A 21,534-nucleotide genomic window follows, 5' to 3' on the forward strand; every position below is an offset into this window, starting at 1 on the left:
TTTGCTTTTGCTAAATAAATTGCTTGTGCTTTGGAACCACACAAATCGCATAGACAATGCTCATTGAAAAACTATGAAATTACTTTAATAGTACCTAATAGCATAATCCACTACAGTCAGAATGTAATCTTTCCCTGAGCTACTGGGAATGGCTAGGGGACCCACGATATTCGCAGGAACCTGCTCAAAAGGCTCTGATATGACAGGCAGGGGAATGAGAGGGGCCCTTCCCACATTGCCAGACTTCCCAACAATCTCATGGCATGAGCGACAGTCCTTGGCTTAGTCAGTCAGCATGCCAGGCCAGTAAAAATTATGTACTAAACGAGCTTTAGTTTTGGCAACACCCAAATGTCCTACTAGGGGTATCTCATGGGCCACTTTCAGCAACCCTTTCCTATAGGTTTGAGGTGCAACCAGCTGCTTGTCAGCAATTATATCAGGATGCATCCTCTTTGCATTTTTCTCTGTGTACAAAAGACCATTCTCCCAAAAAACTTTGTCCTCCTCACATTCCAAACAGTCCTGACTGACCCTCCCCCTTACTGTAGATAAACTGGGATCAGTCTTTTGTTCAGATGTGAAAGTGACATTTCTAAGCTCAGTGTTGATCACAGCAGGAGGCAGCTCATTCAGCCTGAGCCTGTAATTTCTACAGTGAGGGAGGGGGGGAGGGGGATTAGCTTCTTGTGAACTTCCCTCCACACTCTCATGGGTTAATGCACAGCTCTTCTGTGCTGCTCTACGGGTCACTACTGCTAATACATTTGATACATTTTCACACTTTGAGACATCTTCAATTGGGTACATGTAAATTGACCTGCTTAACTAAAATATTAGCAGACATGGTATCACATTTTGGCACAATCTCACACATTTTTCCCTGATCAAATTCCCAACCTAGGGGATGTAAAGGGTTAGTCTATCCAACAAGAGCATTATCATCAAACACATTGACACATAAGCCATCCCTCTGCATCACAGGTACCTGCAAATCTGCATGAGTATTCTCAGCAGCACATGAAACATAAATTTCCACTCATGTTATGCTGGTCAGCAGATTTCACCTGAGGAAGAATAGAGTTAGTTTGCACTACTGCATCAGAAATGACATCACTTTCATTTATATAAGCAGCCTGCATCCTCCCCAAATCAGTCCCCAGCAATACCGTGACAGGCAGATTATCTAGTACCCCAACATCTCCTATTCCTCTGCCAGATACCCAATCTAGATACACTCTGGCTAGGGTACTGCAGAATTTAGGCCCCCCCATTCCTCGCACAGCAATAGTTTTCCCGGGAATAATGTTCTCTGGGCTTACTAGAGCTGGATGTACAAGAGTCAGGTCTGCTCCAGAGACTAACAATCCCAATGTGACTTGGTGTCCTACCTTAACCGCTTGCAGATTGTCTCTGCAAGCGGTTCTTGGGGTCCTCCTGCACACAGGACGGCCGGCACTGGCTTCCCTGCTGGGGCCCCCGTGGGAGAAGGAGTTGTTTTCTTCTTTTTGGGGCAATTGACACTGATGTACTCCACTTCATCACATGTAAAACACCTGCAGCCAGTTTCCAAAACAGGTTTGTCCCCAAAAAGTGCAGCAACAGCTGGTTTTGTTGACAGGGAACCCAGGGGGGATCCTCCAGGTTGCCTCTTTTTCCATGTAATTTGCCCTGGCGCTCCCTAATTCTTCTTCGCTACCGGAGCCCTGGTAAGTGTGTGATTGTCGGCCAGGTGAGCAGCTTCTTGCGATGTCTTAGGGTCATGATCCACAACCCATTCTCTCACCTCAGCTGGGCACAGTGTGAAGAACTGCTACTGGAGAATGAGATCCTTTAGTTCATTATAGTTTAGTACCTGCAATTCCTCAATCCATTTATGCATCATGGATGATAATTGTGGCATTGGAATCAGAGGGACTGTGCCTTGAGTCTCTGAAATTCCGCTGGAGTTATGTTGAAACAAAGTAATAAGGCTTTCTTAATTTGCGACATAATCGCCGTCCAATTCCTGGGGAAGGTCTGCAAACATTTCCAAAGCTTTCCCTCTCAGTCCAGGGGTTAAATAGCTGGCCCTCTCACTGGAGTCCAGCTCTAATTGTTGGCAAGTCCTTGCAAATGCCCTCAGGAATGAATCAAGTTAGCCGTCCTTTTCCAACACAGGGAATTGGTCATGCCTGGGTTTTTTCTTACCCGGACCTCGATCTGTCGACTGGCCCTTGAGCTTGGCTAGCTCTAACTGATATTCGCGTTCGGCTTGACGTTAAGCAGCCTCCCTGTCTGCAGCAGCACGGCGTTCAGCAGCCTCGCTGTCTGCGCAACGTTCAGCAGCATCCCAGGCTATAGCAGCACAGCGTTCAGCAGCCTCTTGGAGTTGCTGGATCAGCTGCAGAGATGTTACAGGATCAGCATTTTCCAGCTGTCTGAGGGCAGCATGCATGTAACTATTCAGGGTAGGTTCCTCACTTGGTTCAACAGAGGTATTTGTGGTAATGTCCAGTGTTAACTGCTCTCCTGAAGCAGAGGGGTTTTCACCACTGTCTCCTCCAGCTTTTAGCTTCTAATCAGCCTACATAAGCGCTTGAATCAGTTGCTCTTGGTTCCTACCAGGGATGACAGCAAGTCCTCTTTCGACACACAAAGCCAAAAGCTAATTCTTTTTCATCTGCTTATAGTCAGGGGCCATCCTGGACCTCACACTTCCACCAAATAAAAAATAGAAAGAAAAACAAGAAGAAGGGGTGGGGGGGGCAGGAACTAAATGTGCACTATGTCCTTTAAAATTTTGTAAGCCTTGAGCGAAATTTCCAGTCAGTCAGGATGCTGACTCTCTAGAATCACACACCACTAATTCATTTAAGTTCTTGTGATAAAAAGAAAAATATTATCAATCCCACCAAGCTGCCAGCCAATTTGTCACAAACACCCAGCTTGTCCCAGATACAGCAATCTGAACAGCTGGCCGTGACTGGTGTTACCTTATTTAATTAACAATGAATTCACCTTTTCTGCCTCCATGAAGGATTTATTATGGTGTCCTGACGTGCACCAGAACCACTTGTTAATGTTTCACACTTAAATCACATGCACCTGTAGCATGAGCCTCCCCGGCGTCATAAGTTCATAAAGAATCATGGAGAGTAAGCTGGATAAAATATGCTTCAATCTGAAAAATATTTCCAAGGCTTATTTGCAAAAATGTAATAAACAGACATACAATAATTGCACAAATGAGTTTCAGAAAATAAAATAGGAAATAAAACCAGAATCCCTACTTACAAGTTTCAGTAATTGGCGTGTGGGGAAAACACATTGAGTAATGGCACATTTTCTCATGAAATTGACAATTTGATGGTCTAAGGCAGAAGATTTTAAACTCTTCTTACAGGCTCTTCACCCCCACCTTAGGAATTTATACTTTCAATTAAGTCAGATTGATTCCTACAATGATACAGAGTTTCAAAGTAAATCATGGATGTCCTGAGGCCTAGTATTTTTACATGACCTGAGTGCTCGCCTCTGCTGTTCAGTCTGGCTAACTCCTCTGCATAAATTTTGTGTTCAAACTCCCCCTAACCTATCTCTCCCTTCTCTGGCTATTTTCAAAAGACCATTGACACTCGCCTAGGTCAGACTCAGGTCATTTAACAAAATACACTTTGGAAAGTTAGCTAAAATATTCACAGTGTTATACATAAATTCAACAGAAAATAACAATCAGTCTTTAGATATACTACATAATCGTCATTTAACAAGCAGTACATTGGGAAGCGGAAAATATCTCGCAACTATCCTTGCAGTCAGGACAAAGTCTTGACTGAGTGTGACAGTCGCACAAATTGGGACTATCCCACAAGAGTCAGGACAGTTGGCAGACTGTGCTGAACTCTCCTACCTGTTCTTGAAGTATCCAGTATTCATTGCTGCCCGTATCATCAGCTGAGTTGCTGTTTGTCTGGGTCCTGGAATGTTTGTGCCATGTTTGGGAAAAAGGGATAGTTAAGTTGAGTTGAGTTGAGTGAACCATTTAAGCTTCTCTTCCGCCAACAAGTCCCGTTAAATCAGTAGCCTCTACATTTAACAATTAGGCCTCCCTACCTGAAACTAGTGCTGACATTAAATGAATAGCATTCATATTTAATGAATTTACCTATTGCTGCTCTACCAGCTCTAACATTAAATAGCATTTACATTTAATAAAAAGACCCATTGCCCATCAATTAAACCAACATTAAATTGCTAGTATTCTGAATTAATAAATATATATATATATATATATATATATATATATATATACACAAGTTAACCCGTGCATGATACTCATGCATTCTAGTCAAATCAAGCTACTTAAGGTGTTAAAAAGGTTCTTGTCATGCATTTGGGCCATAGCCCAGGCCTCCTCAGGGGAAGAGCGTTACTTCCTGACGTAAGCGCCCTTTTTTAACGTGGTTTTGTCCACATGTCACCACCTCATCATTTTTCTCCATTACCTCATCCTTCATCTTTATCGCCACATCTATTCAGATGTCTATCCGGACACAGGGATCTCTATCAGCGGTCCTGAGTATCACACTCCTCTCGCTCTGTCACCCCCGGCAACCACCAACCACTCCCCACTGTCACCCCCGGCAACCACCAACCACTCCCAACTGTCACTTCTCCTTCAAGAAATATATATATATTTTTTTAAAATCTTTAGACACTTTTAACAATTAACAAATTAAATTAACAAATTAAAAACATCTTAGTATACCAAATTTCAGCCCTTTCTGAGTTTTTTTTCCACACACACTAAGAATTTAGTAGGTCAGTGTATAACTCCGCCCAGCAGGTGGCGCTGCAGCAAATTTCAGCCCTTTCTGAGTTTTTTTCCCCACACACACTAAGAATTTAGTAGGTCAGTGTATAACTTCGCCCAGCAGGTGGCGCTGCAGCTTGGTTTTTTTTTCCCACACACAGACACACGCCACTAGGCTTTTATATAGTAGATATATATATATATATATATATATATATATATATATATATATATATATATGTATCTGAATATACATGGTTAGCATAGAAATATTTTGTGGAAGGTTTAGATGGGTTAGATAGAATGCCCCTGTCAAAATTCTGTACTCCATCCCTCTGCTTGTCACAGTACTTCATGACTCTAAACCCTACCATGCCTGATTTGTATAAAAGAAGAATGTTATTACAGAGTAGTCCAGGCAACGTTTTGCATGGAAATAGGCATTCTGGAAGATACAAAAATAAAATGAGCCTAAACATCAACAGTTTTGTAATAACTATATTTTGGGCTTGTTTACATTGATGTGTTTCTTGTTCTCTGCATAAGTACATTACATATGCATTACTTTTATACATTTTACAGTGTTTTATTGTATTTTTTATATACTCTATGCATGGCAAGCACAAAAAAACAATTGTAACATTTTAGAGGCAAAACTGCACCAATGAAGTGTTGATGAATCTCTTAATCAAACCTCATGCAGACAATGTTTAAAATGTATGTTAATTAATCCTATCTAATGGTCCCAGGTGCCTCAAGTGTATAGGGCTTTGTTGAGACACCTTTATCAAGGGAATCATCTTGTGAATTTAAATATGACAATTATACTCAGATGAATTGGTAGATTGCCAGTGCAATCATGTGCAAGGTGAAAGTGAGAAATAATTGAGAGCTAACCATTTGTAGTGCTTTCTTACATGCATCACGTTTCTGAAAGATGGACAGGGTTAGGGTCATGGGAGTCTAGATGACCTCAATTTAATATTTCTGGGGCCAGTCGTCGGGTTTTGAATGCTAATATTGTCAGAGCTGCCTCCCTTTTCACATAAAGAATAGCAATATGCAGCTTAACTTTGAGATCACAGATAAAGCCAAAGACCAAATCACCATGCCCCTTCATTAAAGAATATTTATATTCTCTGCAGACCAACTCTACTTCTAACAGTAACCATTAGGACCGGCTAAAGAGAGAATCCATTCTCCCCAGTAGACTATAATCACCAATGAAATGCAGACAAGTTAAGACGGTTATTTTATTTTTTTTAACTTAAAAGGTTTTTATTAAGTTTTTAGTAAAAGAATATGTAACAAACATGGCAGTTACAACAGAGTACAGTGCATAATGTAGATCCAATAAATCAGTCAGAACTGCCCATAAACAAACAATCAAAAAAGAAACAACAAACAATAACACAAGAAACATTCAAATACACATTAGACAAAGACTTCAAGGGAAAGGGGGAGGGGGAGGGAGACAGACAGGGGGGCAAGAGTCCGAGACTGGCCGTATTAAACCCAATCAACCATAAAAATACATTTTGAAAACAGGACATCTACCCTCCAGAGAGGTATACAGCATGGGAGAGTTAGGTGGCAGACACACGTCTGTACCCTAAGAAAAATTCGTACCATGTGAACCATTTAACCAGGGGTGAAGAAGCCCTTGAGGTGAAGTTAAACCCTATGGTTTCCATCTCATAGCTGTGTTGTACTTTGCTGATGATTTTGGTAAGAGATGGAGCCAAGGGGGATTTCCAGCTTTGAGCTATTGCGGCTCTGGCTGAGATGAGAATGTGCCCAGCCACATAGTGATTATGATGCTGAAGAAGAGGGGGATATAGGTGTAAAAGTGCCATAGCCGGACATGGGGATAAATCATCCTTAGTGACCTTAGTAATTAGCTGGAAAATTTCAACCCAAAGTGGTTGTAGCTTAGGACAGTTCCAAAAAACGTGTATAAGCGTAGCAATTTCCCCACAATTTCTCCAACAGTATTTGGTTTCTGACGGCCAGATTTTATGTAGTTTGTCTGGCGTGAGATACACCCTGTGAACCATTTTAATAAGCATTTCTGAATGGTTAATACACTTTGACATTTTGTATATATTCTTATAGATTTTCGCCCAGACCTCTGGCGATATATCCAGGTCAAGATCTCTCTCCCAGATCCCCTGCACCAAAAGATCTGTGCTGTCAAGACGGTTATTTTTAATCAACGCCACATGTTTGACTGTGAACAGAAATCTGAGCCACTTCAAAATATTGGCTAATTCAGGTCTGAAGGACATATGTACAATCAAAGAGATTAACAAAAATTAAAAGATCCACCACCAGCTAGGTTACTTATACTTAATAATCGAGAGTGATACTATAGCCCTATATCACTTGTTGTCACCTTGATCGTATTCATAATGCAAAGTTATGTTTTTTGTCAAATGTGATCAGTTACTTGGATTTCTAGAACATTTTTGGTTCAAAATTAGTGGTTGTACCCTGAGAAATAACAAATATACACAAATCAACAGCCTTTCCAGTAATCCATGCCAGAAATGATGGTTTATATAAACAAATTAATAAATATGTGAAAAGACATGGGAAAAGATGAACAGAATAACAATGTGTATCTGCTTTCTCTTGATCAGTATCTGCAAGGACCGTGAACTCCCTTTGCATATGCTTTTAAATAGTGGTCTGGTACAAAAAGATTTACACCCTGCTACATTAAGTAGAAGCCAGTCAAATGATATGTAAGATTTAGCTGCATAACAAGTTTTATCTGGAATAAAGCAGCTAGTAATGACTGACAGATAACTTGCGTTTTTCATCTCTAACAGAATAAAGGTAACATTATGCATGCAATAATATAGCACTATAGTGTTCTAAAGTCTGTGGGTGGACAAAAGTTCCAAATAATGTCTGGAAAGAACAGTGGTTATGCAATTTCTGTGTGTGAGCAAATGCTTTTTGTATAAGATACATTGAGGATAAAATACAACAGAAGTAGGAGACAGACAGTGAAGACACAAAAACATAAATTTATTATTCTGCTGTTGGCTTTTCAAGTGCTGGATTAAAGCACAACCCACCATGAAACAGTGTTCTTGTCTGTGCTCTTTAATCTAGAGCCTCACACTGTAGGTCTCCACTTCTGCTTTCGGCAAAACCTGTTATTCGTTTTTTCCTGTAGCAGGGAGAGAGATGCAGGGAATTTCATCAAGTCAGACAAATATGTATATAGCTCATTTTAATGAATTCACTATGGAATCACATTATTTCTCTCTAAAGTCCAATGCTGTTATGGTTTTCGGTAAATGAAGAAAGATTCATAATATGATAGTTAATGAAGAAAAATATGGATAGTTTGTTTATACTGCATCCTACACAAAATGTTGTTTTATTAAAATCATTTGTTTGTAATTGCACATGGGATCAATACTGATACCTTCAAACTGCTTCTTGTTTAGATTCAAAATCCCCTGTACTTCTTCCCATTTCTGTGTGACACTTTTACACATTACCATTACCAAGTATCCCTGATAGAGTACCATTTTTTTTTAAACGTTATGCACGTTTGAGAGTATTATACTTGATGTACAAATGATGCCGGTAATGAACATTATACGGTTATTACCTCTCAATCTGCAGTCTGAACAGATTTGAGAAACATAGTTTATTTCTTCCTGTATTGTTTTCTCAAAGACATCTTTCATTAACTGTTGACTGTCTGGTTAACACTAGCAACAGTGGCCAGAGATTGATCACTTGCAATTGCTGGGCACTGCTACTATTCTCCACTCCCTGTAACTGCTGGCCACAGTTATGCCTGGCTACACTATGTAACTCGCTGTTGCATGACAGCGATACTGCTTGCTGCAGAGTATTTACATTATCGTCACATAACTCAGGTTGTAAGGAAGGGACCTATATCTTGGCGCGAAAATGCTGCCATCCCTTTAAAATCATTTGAATAATCTGATTGTTTGATGGCCGCTATCTATTTGTCAGTGTGATTATTTTTGGTAATAGCACTAACGTGCCCCCTTGTAGAAATTAGCGAAGTTACGTCTGAATTTCCTGAAAATAAAACTTCATAGTAGGATAAATGCAATCAAGTTCCACTTTGTCTTCACCATACCACAGAATGGCCATTGCACACTGTATTTGTAATCTCCATATTTTGCGGTTTAATTTATAGTCTTTAAATCGAGTTGGGACATTGGCGTGAATTCATTCTGCTCTGTGGCGTGGCTGGGTGAGGGGATTTCATGAATAAAACTAAAGGCCAAATGCAGCCATAGATACAAGCAAAATTTCTTGTCCATATAAGGGCCATGTTCTGCAGAGCAGTTTTGACAATTTTACTCCTCTCTACCCTTATGATTTGGTCCCTCAGCCCATGTGCCGGATGGCTGCATCTGTTTAATTTGGCCATTTTATCACACAGAATCGAGACAGCATTTTTGTACATCAATGTGTTAATTTTAGTTTAGAATGCTCAGCTATACCTGTTATTCTGCATAGTAGTAGTGTTTAGATTGGTGGCTCAGGGTAACAGACACAGCTATGCAACCTTAGGAATGTCTAGCCCTACCTCTTCCACTTCATTGTGTGTTGCCTTTTCTGCAACTGTTAGCTCTGTGCAGGCAGAATTCAAATACTAACTACTCCTATCAGTCTACAGACAACTTAATGATGATTTCACAAATGAGAAACAGATACTGTTAAGCGCTACAGTAATGCCGGCCATTTTATCACACAGAATCGAGACAGCATTTTTGTACATCAATGTGTTAATTTTAAAGGGTGTTTCAATTTTAGTTTAGAATGCTCAGCTATACCTGTTATTCTGCATTGTATTAGTGTTTAGATTGGTGGCTCAGGGTAACAGACACAGCTATGCAACCTTAGGAATGTCTAGCCCATCCTCTTCCACTTCATTGTGTGTTGCCTTCTCTGCAACTGTTAGCTCTGTGCAGGCAGAATTCAAATACTAACTACTCCTATCACTAACTAACTTGATAATTTCACAAATAAGAAACAGATACAGTTAAGCGCTACAGTAATGCCGGAAAAGTTGCATTCAATGATTGGAGTTGCAGTTTTCCTGTTACAGCAGGTTGCTCTTCACCCATCTGGGCTGCATTTTGAAGCTGCCACTTGCTTTTACCTATGCCTATCGTAAATGTATTTCTTGGGTCACCATAATAAAGCAAAAGCACAAATACTTTTATTGGTCAAATATTTGGTTTATTACAGTTATTGTCCCTGACCTGCAAAATGGATTTTTTTTTCCAGTGAAATTGTAACTATAAGTAAACAACAAGCACATGAAGCAAGCAGTGCACCTCCAGGGTAATCCATAAAATTTTGTTTTGGCACAGCATGCTTCAAAATGATTGTATCATATTAGATCAAAGCAGGTAAATAAACATGCTACTGTTCAGGCAAAAAATACTTGAAGTGCATTGCTTATGGCAAAAGTAATTCTGCAAAGTCGTAGGGCTTGCTTTCTGTACTGCCCAAATATCTCATTACAGCAACACTGAATTTTATATGGATTTTAGCTATATAATGAACAATGTAGAAGTGAATACTTAACATGCTTGCTATGATACAAAAAAGGATAGTCAAAATGATGGTGTAAGTGTAAATATTTAATGTGCCTGTACATGTTATGACAAATGAAATACCAGTTACATCGGATGCAATTGTGCTTTAAAATGACTCCATTAAGTCTTACAAAACCTCAAATAGATAATATGCCAACACAAAGCCAATATACCTCCATATATTATGTTAGAGTAATAATTTAATTTCTTCAGCAAAAGAAACTTTAAGAATACAAATTATATCATTGTTTATTTACAAAAGAAAAGCTTGCGCTGTGCCTGTGATAATATTATCAGTCTCAATTTCAGTCTCTGAAATCTCTGCCCGTCCACAGACCAGACAGTTTTTATCAGTAACAAAAGTAGGTTGTATTACAATTCACAAATGCCATATTACAATTGGCTGAGATGGCATATAGGCGTGTCTTGGTCCTTTTTGCTCCCCTGGATTAAATGGAGATTTTGGAGAAATTCTTGCAAGTCTTTGTTCACCAACTCTGATTAGAAACATCTGTTCTTTGAATTAACTCCTTCATTCCTGTTCATATCCCTCTCATCAGCTCACACGCAAGGATCCAATTGACATAATAAGACCACATCAAATATAAATGATATACTAAAATAAGATAAAACAAAGTAAATATTCTTATGTTAATAAATTGGCTTCATCCAAAATAAAACCTCTTTAACAACATATAGCATCAAATGCCACCACAGAGCCTGTATACTTGCATCTTCACATGCAACCGGGTAGGTATTATGCATCATATAACAAAATGTCTACATATTCACTAAGCCCATACCATTTTATATGCCTTCATACATACATGGAGACATTTAAGACTATGGGGCCTATTTATTAAGCCATAAACCATGTGGAAACTGCTTTTTCTGCATGGTTTAGACATTTTAAGTAGCACCCCTATTTAACTAAAGCTTAAGGCAGGATATATCATAGATATCTCATGGACTAGGCTACATTTGGATTAAATTGCATTCCCCATAATTCTTAATAGGGCTGCGGCCTGGGGCAATTTAAAAAGCTCTAAAAAGCCTAGCTTTTCGTAGTTTAACCCCAATGGCTAACGCCATCTGAAGACAGTCATTCTACCCTATGGGGAGAGCATCGCATGAGAGAGATATTCGGATCCCTCTCCGCAGACCTCCTGCTCTCCCTTCTGTAAACTACTGTAAAATGTCTCTGTTGAAGTGTGACCTATTAAAGACTCTGTATCAGAACGTGGAGTTGTTAGGTTAGTAAAGACATCGCCGGGACATTCTCCTATCGGATGAGCTGTCCCGGGATAATTTTTTAATAAATGGCTGTGCAATATCATCCCTTATCATTGCCTTAAGTGATGATATTTAATGGGGGTCATATTCGGCCATTCATAAATAGGCCCCTCTGTATTATTGCCTTTTGCCACTCCACTTACCCCCATGACCCACAGAGTTCTCACAGTCGTCATTCCTCTTGTCTGTTTGCCACATTCCTGTCCCCCCTCCCTCACTTTCGCCACTGCACATTTCAAACAGTGTGTATGGACATAACATTACCAGAGACCAGCACAATTCTATGTGTATATCTACTTCACAGTTCTTCAAACTGCCCTCGGAAAATCTATCTGCATCTCACGTTGCAGGCTGGTGGGTTCATCTGCAACTGAGCATGGTGGAAAGAGTGAAATATCTCTTCAAGGTCTAACCTATTAATGCTGAAGACCAACCCTATATATGACACTTTTGAGTGTGTGATACTTTTTATTACCAATGGTCGGTGTGCACCTAGAAATGTGTATTGCCACAGTATTGCAACTTGAAAGTGCAACATTCATTACATATAGGATAAAACTTATTGTACTACTTCTGTGTGCCTTCCCTTGTAGATACTTCCTCTCCAGTCCTATTTCTCATTTAATAATCTTGTCCTGCAAAAAATTCTTGCTTGTGCATGTTACTACAAAATCAGGCCCACTCATTCATTAATCGGTAATTAGAAAGGTACACCCAACATCTGCACAACTCCTCCCATCAGCTTATAGAAACTGCTGTGCCGGACAGACGCAGCCAATCCATGCATTACTTGTAAAACTTGTTCAAATGTGCAAACATAAATGCATGACCTTGCAAAAAGGCAATTGTACTTCAGTTTTGCACTTTTGCACTTTGTAGATGATCTATATTGTATAAAAGTGGCCATTTGGCAATTTCATGGTAAATGTTTATTATTACAGTATTATCCTATGTAATTACCCAAAGATTAAAAGAAAACATATTTTAGTATTATAGAGAGAATGATATATTATTCCAATCCCTACCCCATGGCCCCTTAGAAATTAATAATTGCACAAATGGGAATTAATGGACATCCCCTGGATTTGAATGGATAAGACAGTTATAAAGCTCCGTACAATTAATGGTAGCATATGTATGGATCTGAAATAGAAAAAAAAAACCTACAATGTATTTCTATCCATCCATTGATATATATATATATATATATATATATATATATATATATATATATATATATATATATATATAAAACAACAGTAGGTGATAACGGCGCTATTTCACAGTCTCAAGTTTCAGTCAGGTCTGAGGGAGGAAGTTGGATGCTTCCTGAGAGAGACTGCAAATGTCATATGGTAATCCAGATGCTGATAAGCCATTGTATCATTTACTTTTGGTACGTGTAAGCACAATTGGTGTGGTGAAAGCACGGACTGTGTGTTTTAAAGATCCACTGGTGTCTATGGTCATGGTGATCAGTGTTTTATTGCACTGGGTGACCAAGTGGTTTTAGAAGATACTGCACTATTATCTGATCTCCATATTTTTCATATGCTGTGAGAGACAGAAGGAAGATTCTATATACCAAAATGATGTCCATTTGCTATGAGCTTTGATCAAGCCTCTATCTGGTACGCATATTATCAAACAAATAATTCTGCTTTACGTAAATAATAGTACACTATGAGGCGCCTTGATGTTTCCCTGTTTTAGATATATATATATATATATATCTAATATGTAAATGCTTAGTGGCGTCTGTGTGTGGAAAAAAAAACAACAAGTTGCAGCGCCACCTGCTGGGCAGAGTTATACACTGACCTACTAAATTCTTAGTGTGTGTGGGAAAAAAAATCAAAGAGGGCTGAAATTTGGTAGGGCTCAAACTCATTTTCGAGAGGTAATTTTACCTCATGAACACACATGTGTAGAGGCGTGCGTTAGTGTGTGTGTTTGGAAAAAACTATTTTCTCAGAAAGGGCTCATCCAATTGACCTGAAATTTGGTATACTGACATTATTTGACAAAAAAATTAGAATAGTCAAGTCAGTTAACTTCCATCATCCCCCCTTCCCCCCGTGGGAGGGGTAGTAAAGGCTAAATTTACGAGTTGAGGGGTCAAACTTATTTTCGTGAGATAATTTTACCTCATGAACACACATTAAAAAGGCCGCTTGCGTCGGGAACTAACGCTCTTCCCCTGAGGAGGCCCGGGCTAGGTCCAAATGCATTACAAGAACCTTTTTAAGACCTTAAGTAGCTTGATTTGACTAGAATGCATGAGTATCATGCACGGGTTAACTTGTATATATATATATATATATATATATATATATATATATATATATAAACTACAGGGTTAGCAGAAGCAATGGCCTCTGTGAAAGGATCCTGATATCTCGCAGGAACACAACATTAACTACATTTGCATACTTGGGTCCTGTATTCAATTTTCTTTGTCTGAAATCATTAGGAAACCTCAAAATCAGTCAGATATAGAAGACAAAGGAATCTCATTAACATGGTATATTACCCCTGCTAATTTCAGTGGCAAGAAAAGTGTCCTCAGCTTTCCACTGTCACACTTGGTAGTTGTGTTAAAGTCATTTTGCGTCACATTTTAAACAACCTGCATTTTAGAACAATTTCAAGCAAATTGTCAACTACTCTCAGACTACTAAAAGGATAAATGATCACTCACAAGATTGACTAGTGCTATTTTTATAGAATGTTGCACCTGTGTTTCGTAAATCTGGTAGCCAATATTAATGCAGATGTATTTGAAAAGGTCAAGTAGCTGGTAATTGTTATTCAAGAACACGTCTGACTAAGTATTGCAGTAGAGACTGTTATTCTAATGCATTGCACAATTTCATGCAGCACTCTCCTAGCATTTAAAGAGGCAATAATAGACATGTAATACTTACATTCAATGTGCTATCAACATAAAGGTCATCATCTTCTCTCTTTAATAAAACTTATTTCCCACAGTTAATGCGTTGGACTTATTACCCAAACACTGTTGTATCTAAGTTATCCTATTGGTCATCTCAGAGCAACAGAGCAACAGTGCCTAACAGGGCAATATCTGGGCTTCTGTCATTTGTATGGGTAAGCTCTGACACTAAAAGCAGGTTGGAGCAACCAGGAATCCAATTAGCACACCGAGTTGTATTTTGTTTCAGTGTAGCTGTTTACTAGGTCTCACTTTCACAATTCAGACAGGCCCCAGTAGTGGCAATATAAGTAACTGTCCTAACCAAGCATGGCTGCCTGCTCATCCCTGAGTTGCTACCCAATAGGCAACATGGTGACGTCTCTCCCCACAGCCCTGAAAACATACTGGCAGATTAATTGACTGCTGAGAAAAATGGACCTGTGTTTGGTAGAGAATTTAAAATATAAGCCCCAATGTGGCAGGGATTGGTGTTAAGTATTAAATATTGTGGACTGATGTTAAAATAGACATCACAATTATTTGTTTAAAACATACTTTATTTGAGTACTTATTTAGATTACATATGTGATCATTTATATTAAGTCAATATAATACATTGTTGTTTTTGGTAACATAGAAACCTTGGGCATGATTCGTTAAGGAAAGTTAAGCAAAAAATTGAGTAAGTTTTCTGGACAAAACCATGTTGCAATGCAAGGGGGTGCAAATTATTTTATTATTTTGCATATAAGAAAAATACTGTCTGTTTCATGGAGCACACAAATACTTGATAGCTTATTTATACACTAAAATTTAAAGTTGATCTAGGACATGCACTACCCCAAATATAACTCTATCGTCACACTATAAATTTATCTCCCCCTCCAATGTAATATGGTTTTGCCTTACTTATTTTTGCTTATCTTTACTTAATGAATCAGGCCCATTGTTTTGATTGACTCCTTTATACCAAGCTTACATCAGGTTTTAACATCAGTGCAATCTTGGAAGCATCCCTTTCTGTATAGGTATTGTTAATTTATGAATATAAATTATGCTGACAATTCAAACTTCAGATTCTTACCTTCACATTAGTCATCAATGCTGTTGCCTCCTAAGGGTGGGTACACACAAGAGAAAATTTCTCGCATTGTGATATTGTTAATGATTTAACCAACGACTGGAAGTTCCGATTCATGTGAACACACTATACACATTTTACATGATTTACCTTCAGATCTGTGCTTTTCATCTGTCATAACCATCGGCTGAAAAGATTGTGACTCTGGAAACTCTATGAAGATCTGCCTGCACTGCTGGCCGTGGGTGCATACACACTGCAGAATTGGAACGTTATTGTTAGATCATTTACAGAGATTTTTAGTCCGTTTATAAAATCAAATCAAATGACACGGTGTCCTTTGGAACAACAAAGGTTGATCATTGGAGCGTACACACTAATGCGATATTGGGCCAAATAGTTGTTTATTGTGTGATTGGCCTGATAATCAGGTGAACAACCTGTAGTGTGTCCCTTCTCTAATTTGTGCTCTTACATCTACAAATGAACTACACCTTTCATCATCATTGTTTACCTCCTCATAGACTTCTCCTTTACCTGTTGAAGTATGTTACATTGCTTAGCTTTCTCTTTTACCCTAATCTTGTGTATCCTACAGTGACATCTGTTCCCCATTGCACACTATGGGCTAGATTTACTAAGCTGTGGGTTTGAAAAAGTGGGGATGTTGCCTATGGCAACCAATCAGATTCTAGCTGTCATTTTGTAGAAGGTACTAAATAAATGAAAGCTAGAATCAGATTGGTTGCTATAGGCAACATCCCCACTTTTTCAAACGCGCAGCTTAGTAAATCTATGTGTTTGCACTGAAGCCAGCTTGATAGTGATACTCATTTAGTGCTCCTAAGTCTTTGAAAAGTTAAATAATAATAAATAATATGTAATATACATTTGTAAATAAAAATAGTAAGTAATTATTAATTTATAATAATAATAATAATATTAATAATAATATATATTAATGAGATATTTATTTAAATCATACCCAATACTATATACATGTTTTACTATCAAAACAAATGTTAAAAAAAATTATTGTATCTTTTATCCTTGTTGATTGTAATTACTTCTTGTGACGAACTTTAATAAATAAAGTCTTTAACATATTGTATGTCTTTGTAACAAAATTTTTATTTAGGAGATAAGTGTATTTGAATAAATGATGGTCTATTTTATCAGCGCTTCCCCAATATTTATTTTATTTGAGGTTTTTGTATTTGGCAAGTACAGCAGATTGTCAGGTGGGAGCTGCAGATAATTAGCTGTTAACTCCCGTGGTAGATGGTCTTTTAGTGCCTGTAATATTTTCATTAATGCCTATATAATGCATATTATAGTCTAATTTTTCAAAATACTCAAAGACAGTGTTATTATTATTATTATTATTTTTTATTTATAGGGCGCCACTAGCTATCCGTAGCGCCGTACAGGGACAGACAGAAACACGATACAGGGTGAGACAGCACGGTACAGTTAACAAAAAGCACAGTAACTCCGAAGCTCAATGTACAGCTAGATGAGAGGTGAGAGCCCCAAGCGGGGTAGAGGCAGGGATAGAAGGGCAGGAGGACCTCGTGGAAGAGACATGGAGCTGAAGAGCAGAGTTAAGGTGGTGGAGAACAGAAGGAGAGGAGGCCCTGCTCAAAGGAGTGTACAATCTAAGGGGAGCGTAGGACGGACAGAGACGCAATGGTTGGAGGAGGGAATGGGGAGAACAGAGGCAGAAAATAAAAAGGGTTGAAAATATTTACTTGCCATTTTTTAGTAATTACAATTTACTCCATTCACTTCTTAAAATAAAGCATGTTGACTTATGACAATTTTTGTTACTATTACTTTGACTTATATACATTTCTAGTACATGTTTTTTCCTTAAAGTCCTAGACAGGGCTGTAACTACTGCAAGGGCAGCCCATGCAGCTGCAAAGGGACTCATCAGTGAGGAAAGTCTGGCTATGCATGCTCATTCGCTCCATAGGCCCCCGCATGGCACTTCTGACCATGTGCCGGGACTGCTGAAAGTCCAAAGGGAGCTCCACTTCACAAATGCTGGCCCCTGTGTTTAATCAGCTTAGCAGAACAGGGGCCTCAGGTATGCTGATTAGATATTACTTGCCAGGACCCCTATAAATTTTTCTATTCGGTCCAATGACTGTGAGTTATACTACTGGCCCTAAGATATATCTATCTATTATTACAATTTTTTAAATTTTGTGAGTCTGTGTTGTCAATCAATAGACATACTGTAAAGCCAGGAAAAGAAATGGACTAATGCTGAAAAATGGAAATATGCTATTAAATGAAAACCAAATGAGTCAATATATAGATTTACAGGTAGGAATACAATAACAAAATGTAGTCTCTAACCACACTAGATCAAATATAATATAAAGCCCTATCACATGTTATTAATTCTTATAGATTGTCAATTATATCTTTCACCAATAGGTGCTGCACCTTAGAATACAACACTAATATTAAGTCAACAAATAAAAACAATATTTCATTAGAGGGCACTCAAGGGCTAAAACAATAAAACTCTTTAAAGCGTATAAATAAATGTTGACGGCGATGGTAAACATTTAAAATATTCATTACACTTATATGTTGGGTGAAATAAAGACAAACCAAAAGAAAAGTGCAAACGTTGGGGAATAAACTTTAAAAAAGAAAAAATTGAGAAATAAACCATCGGTTAATTCTTATTTACAGCTATTAATAGGAAAATGTGTTTACTTACTTATTTACTGGCATCAATCCCAAATATCACAGCTGTGTATTAACAATGAGGATATTTCATATAGGTATTTATATACACTCGATCAGTATAATTTTATATAGCAAAGCTCAATTTATGATGGAAAATCTCCAATGAGAGATTTAAGTCTCATGTAGCTTATATAGGTAGGAAATGCAGTCTGGGATATGAGGTACGGCAAACAACCTCAAAAGACAAAACAAGGGAAGGTAAAAAAAATTCATTAGCACTGAACCCCCACAACAATCTAGATTAAATATCCCCATACAATATGTATAAAATTTTCAGCCACTATTAAAACAAACATTATATCCTTAATATAGTATCATATAAATGGCATATAATAATGAAAACTATTTAAAACTTTTCAAATGCTCATAAATATAGATGATGCCCTGGGATAAGTTAGATCTAAATGAGATAAAAAAAACTAAGGTCAGTTTGTAGAGAAGAATGAAGATTAATTTGCAGACAGCCTGGTTTTGCTTCTTCTTTAGACCATAATACACTGAGAGTATGAATACCATATAACTGCTCCCAATACAAGATAGCATTGAGTGGTATTAATAGCAAGACAACAATATAAAATCCATATTCCAAATCAATCCCAAATATTGAATCTGCAGATAAATCAAAAACATATTAAAATAGTTTTTTCAGGATGTCAGAACAGTAACAACAGTAACATATAATCAGATGTGTATAATTACCAACTGCAATTGATGCACAGGGGTAGTGTAATGTGGGCTTCATTCAGAAATATACTACAATGTATTTGTAATAGTTAATTTGAAAATCAGGTGATCAGTTTGTGTATAGAAAAAGTCTCATATATGTGCCGAGAAACCGAAATTTACATTTTCAAATGATACATGAGATTGATTGAAAAACAATGCTATTTTAAAATCAAAATTACAATCAAACAACACTTGTAAATCTCTATTCAATGTGACTTCATAAAATTTAAGTTGCATTTACATTCTGGTAAATTGTAGGGGTTATTACAGCATATTCTGGAATAGAGTTTGGCAGTTTATACTGTGTTTCTTACATCCAAATCAACTTGAACCTTTGGGGAATTGATGTGTCAAAATCAAGACTTCTGAAAATCTCATGTGTTTAGATCTATTATACTTTTATATTTAAAATTTACTGACCATCTATTTTTATGTTTTGTACAGCGGAAAAGGGCAATGATGACTTCTATTCGAAAAGACGACACCTTGCTGAGCTTGCAGCAAAGGGAAGCCTTCCCTTACACCCTGTCCGTATGGAACATGAAAGATCATACAGTCCTGAGAGTGGTACCATGGGTGGCACAATGGGCGGCACTTTAGGTGGCACAATGGGAGGAACTCTTGGTGGTACCCTTGGTGGCACTCTAGGTGGTGGTACACTAGGTGGCACATTGAAATTAAATGGACAGAAATCCAAAGTCAACAAAATACATACTCATCCACTGGCCTCATCTTACAACCCTGACTACAAAACTTGGGACCACACCGAGCATTCCCTGCGGCGGCAGGCCTATGCAACTAAGAAGCATTGCCCGGTGGAGTCAGTAAATGAACAAATGCCAACTCAGAATCAGCACTACGTTCCTCCACAGCCATACTTTGTTACAAACAGCAAAACAGAAGTAACTGTCTGAAATATAGAGTGTCCACCCTACTGGAATGAAACACCACTGAGGGTATAAAAACAGAAGTCCTTGTAAGCCACAGATCGAAAAAAAGAGCAGATTGGGTTTCAAGTGTCCAGCAATACAGTAGAGGAAGGCAATTAGGGACTCCATTTTTTACTTCACAATGAAGATTATGAGAAAAAATACTTTTGCTACACTTTTTTTAAAGCAAAAAAAACTAGAAATTTAAATTTTATGATAAGAAGTAGCACAACAGAGCATTCATCTCTGCAAAAATCAATGTGTGTGTTCTTACCTTGCTGAGAAAGACAAACGAACGTGGAAGTTAATAGGGCCATTATTTTTGTAAGAAAACAATAAAAGGGAAAAATTGTTATGAGAATGATTATTTTCATTGTCAACACTTTGCACATCTGTGAAAATCCATCCGAAACAAGGCCTTTCCATTCATAAGAAGCAAAAAGCAAAAATTGGTCAAGAATCTTAAGACTGTTAAGTTTAAAAAGGGAAAGGAGCCTTTCTTATTGGTGAAAAGTTCCGAGTTATTTAAAGACAGCAAAAAAAACATGTTTTTAAATAAAAAATAAATAAAAAATAGAGAGAAACGTCAGTGTAAAATGAAAAAAAAAAACAAGGATTTTTCATTTGAGAAAAGTTTTGGAAGATAAAAAAAAATCCACATGTTCTTCCTTATGGCGTTCCACATATAAGCAGATGGGAAAAAATGTTCTGCGCTGTCTGTTATAACTTCTTAATCAGTCAACGTTTTGCCTATTTTCACTTGCTAACGACTGGAAAAATACAAAGTGGGCGGTGCCTTTAATGTATTTCTATTGTTTAATTAAAAGTCTTGTTGGATCCTGTTTTTATCTTTTTGCTTAGTTCTAGTCTTTTCTTTGTAACATGGTTTAACATTTGTTAAAAGAAAATAATTCTGTTATGTTTTACATATCTGCTAAATATATTTGCAGTGTGTTAGCTTTATGTATTATTTTACTGTTAGGTAAAAAGTATGTTTGCCTAAATGCCTTTCAATTTTCTTTTTTCATTTTAAACAGCAAAAAAAAAAAAAAAGAACTAACAAAAAAAAAAATAGTTTACCTCTTTCGGTCATTTTTGTGAATGTTTTGCTTCAAATTGCATGGGGACTGCCACATCTGACCAATTCAGTGTACAGTTATCCCTTGAAAAAAAAATATGCACCAAAAACAGAAATAATATTCACTATATTTGCCAATGTAATTAAATAGGAACTATATCTTATGTTATGCATTTCTATTTTTGCTGCCCTTCTTACTAATACAAAAAGCTTCTCCCTTTGGCAGGAGACATATTGTTCAAAAGTTAATGATGAACCATTAACTGGCTTGCTTAATATTGTTGTGCAAATTGCGTAAATGTACCTTACGTTATGT

At 37.6% G+C, this 21,534-nt stretch overlaps 1 protein-coding gene across 1 annotated transcript in view; it reads left to right on the forward strand.

Moving 5' to 3' along the window:
• The window catches only part of SHISA9 (shisa family member 9), a 279,534-nt gene extending 258,557 nt beyond the window's left edge, over positions 1-20,977 (forward strand). Inside the window, exon 4 of the mRNA XM_075179782.1 lies at positions 19,656-20,977. Coding sequence (XP_075035883.1) covers positions 19,656-20,125 — 470 coding nt within the window. The 3' untranslated portion in view covers positions 20,126-20,977. The remainder of the gene's footprint in view (positions 1-19,655) is intronic.
• Positions 20,978-21,534: the final 557 nt, after the last annotated feature.

Source organism: Mixophyes fleayi, chromosome 7 (assembly GCF_038048845.1).
Source record: "Mixophyes fleayi isolate aMixFle1 chromosome 7, aMixFle1.hap1, whole genome shotgun sequence".
In the NCBI taxonomy this organism is placed as follows: domain Eukaryota; kingdom Metazoa; phylum Chordata; class Amphibia; order Anura; family Limnodynastidae; genus Mixophyes; species Mixophyes fleayi.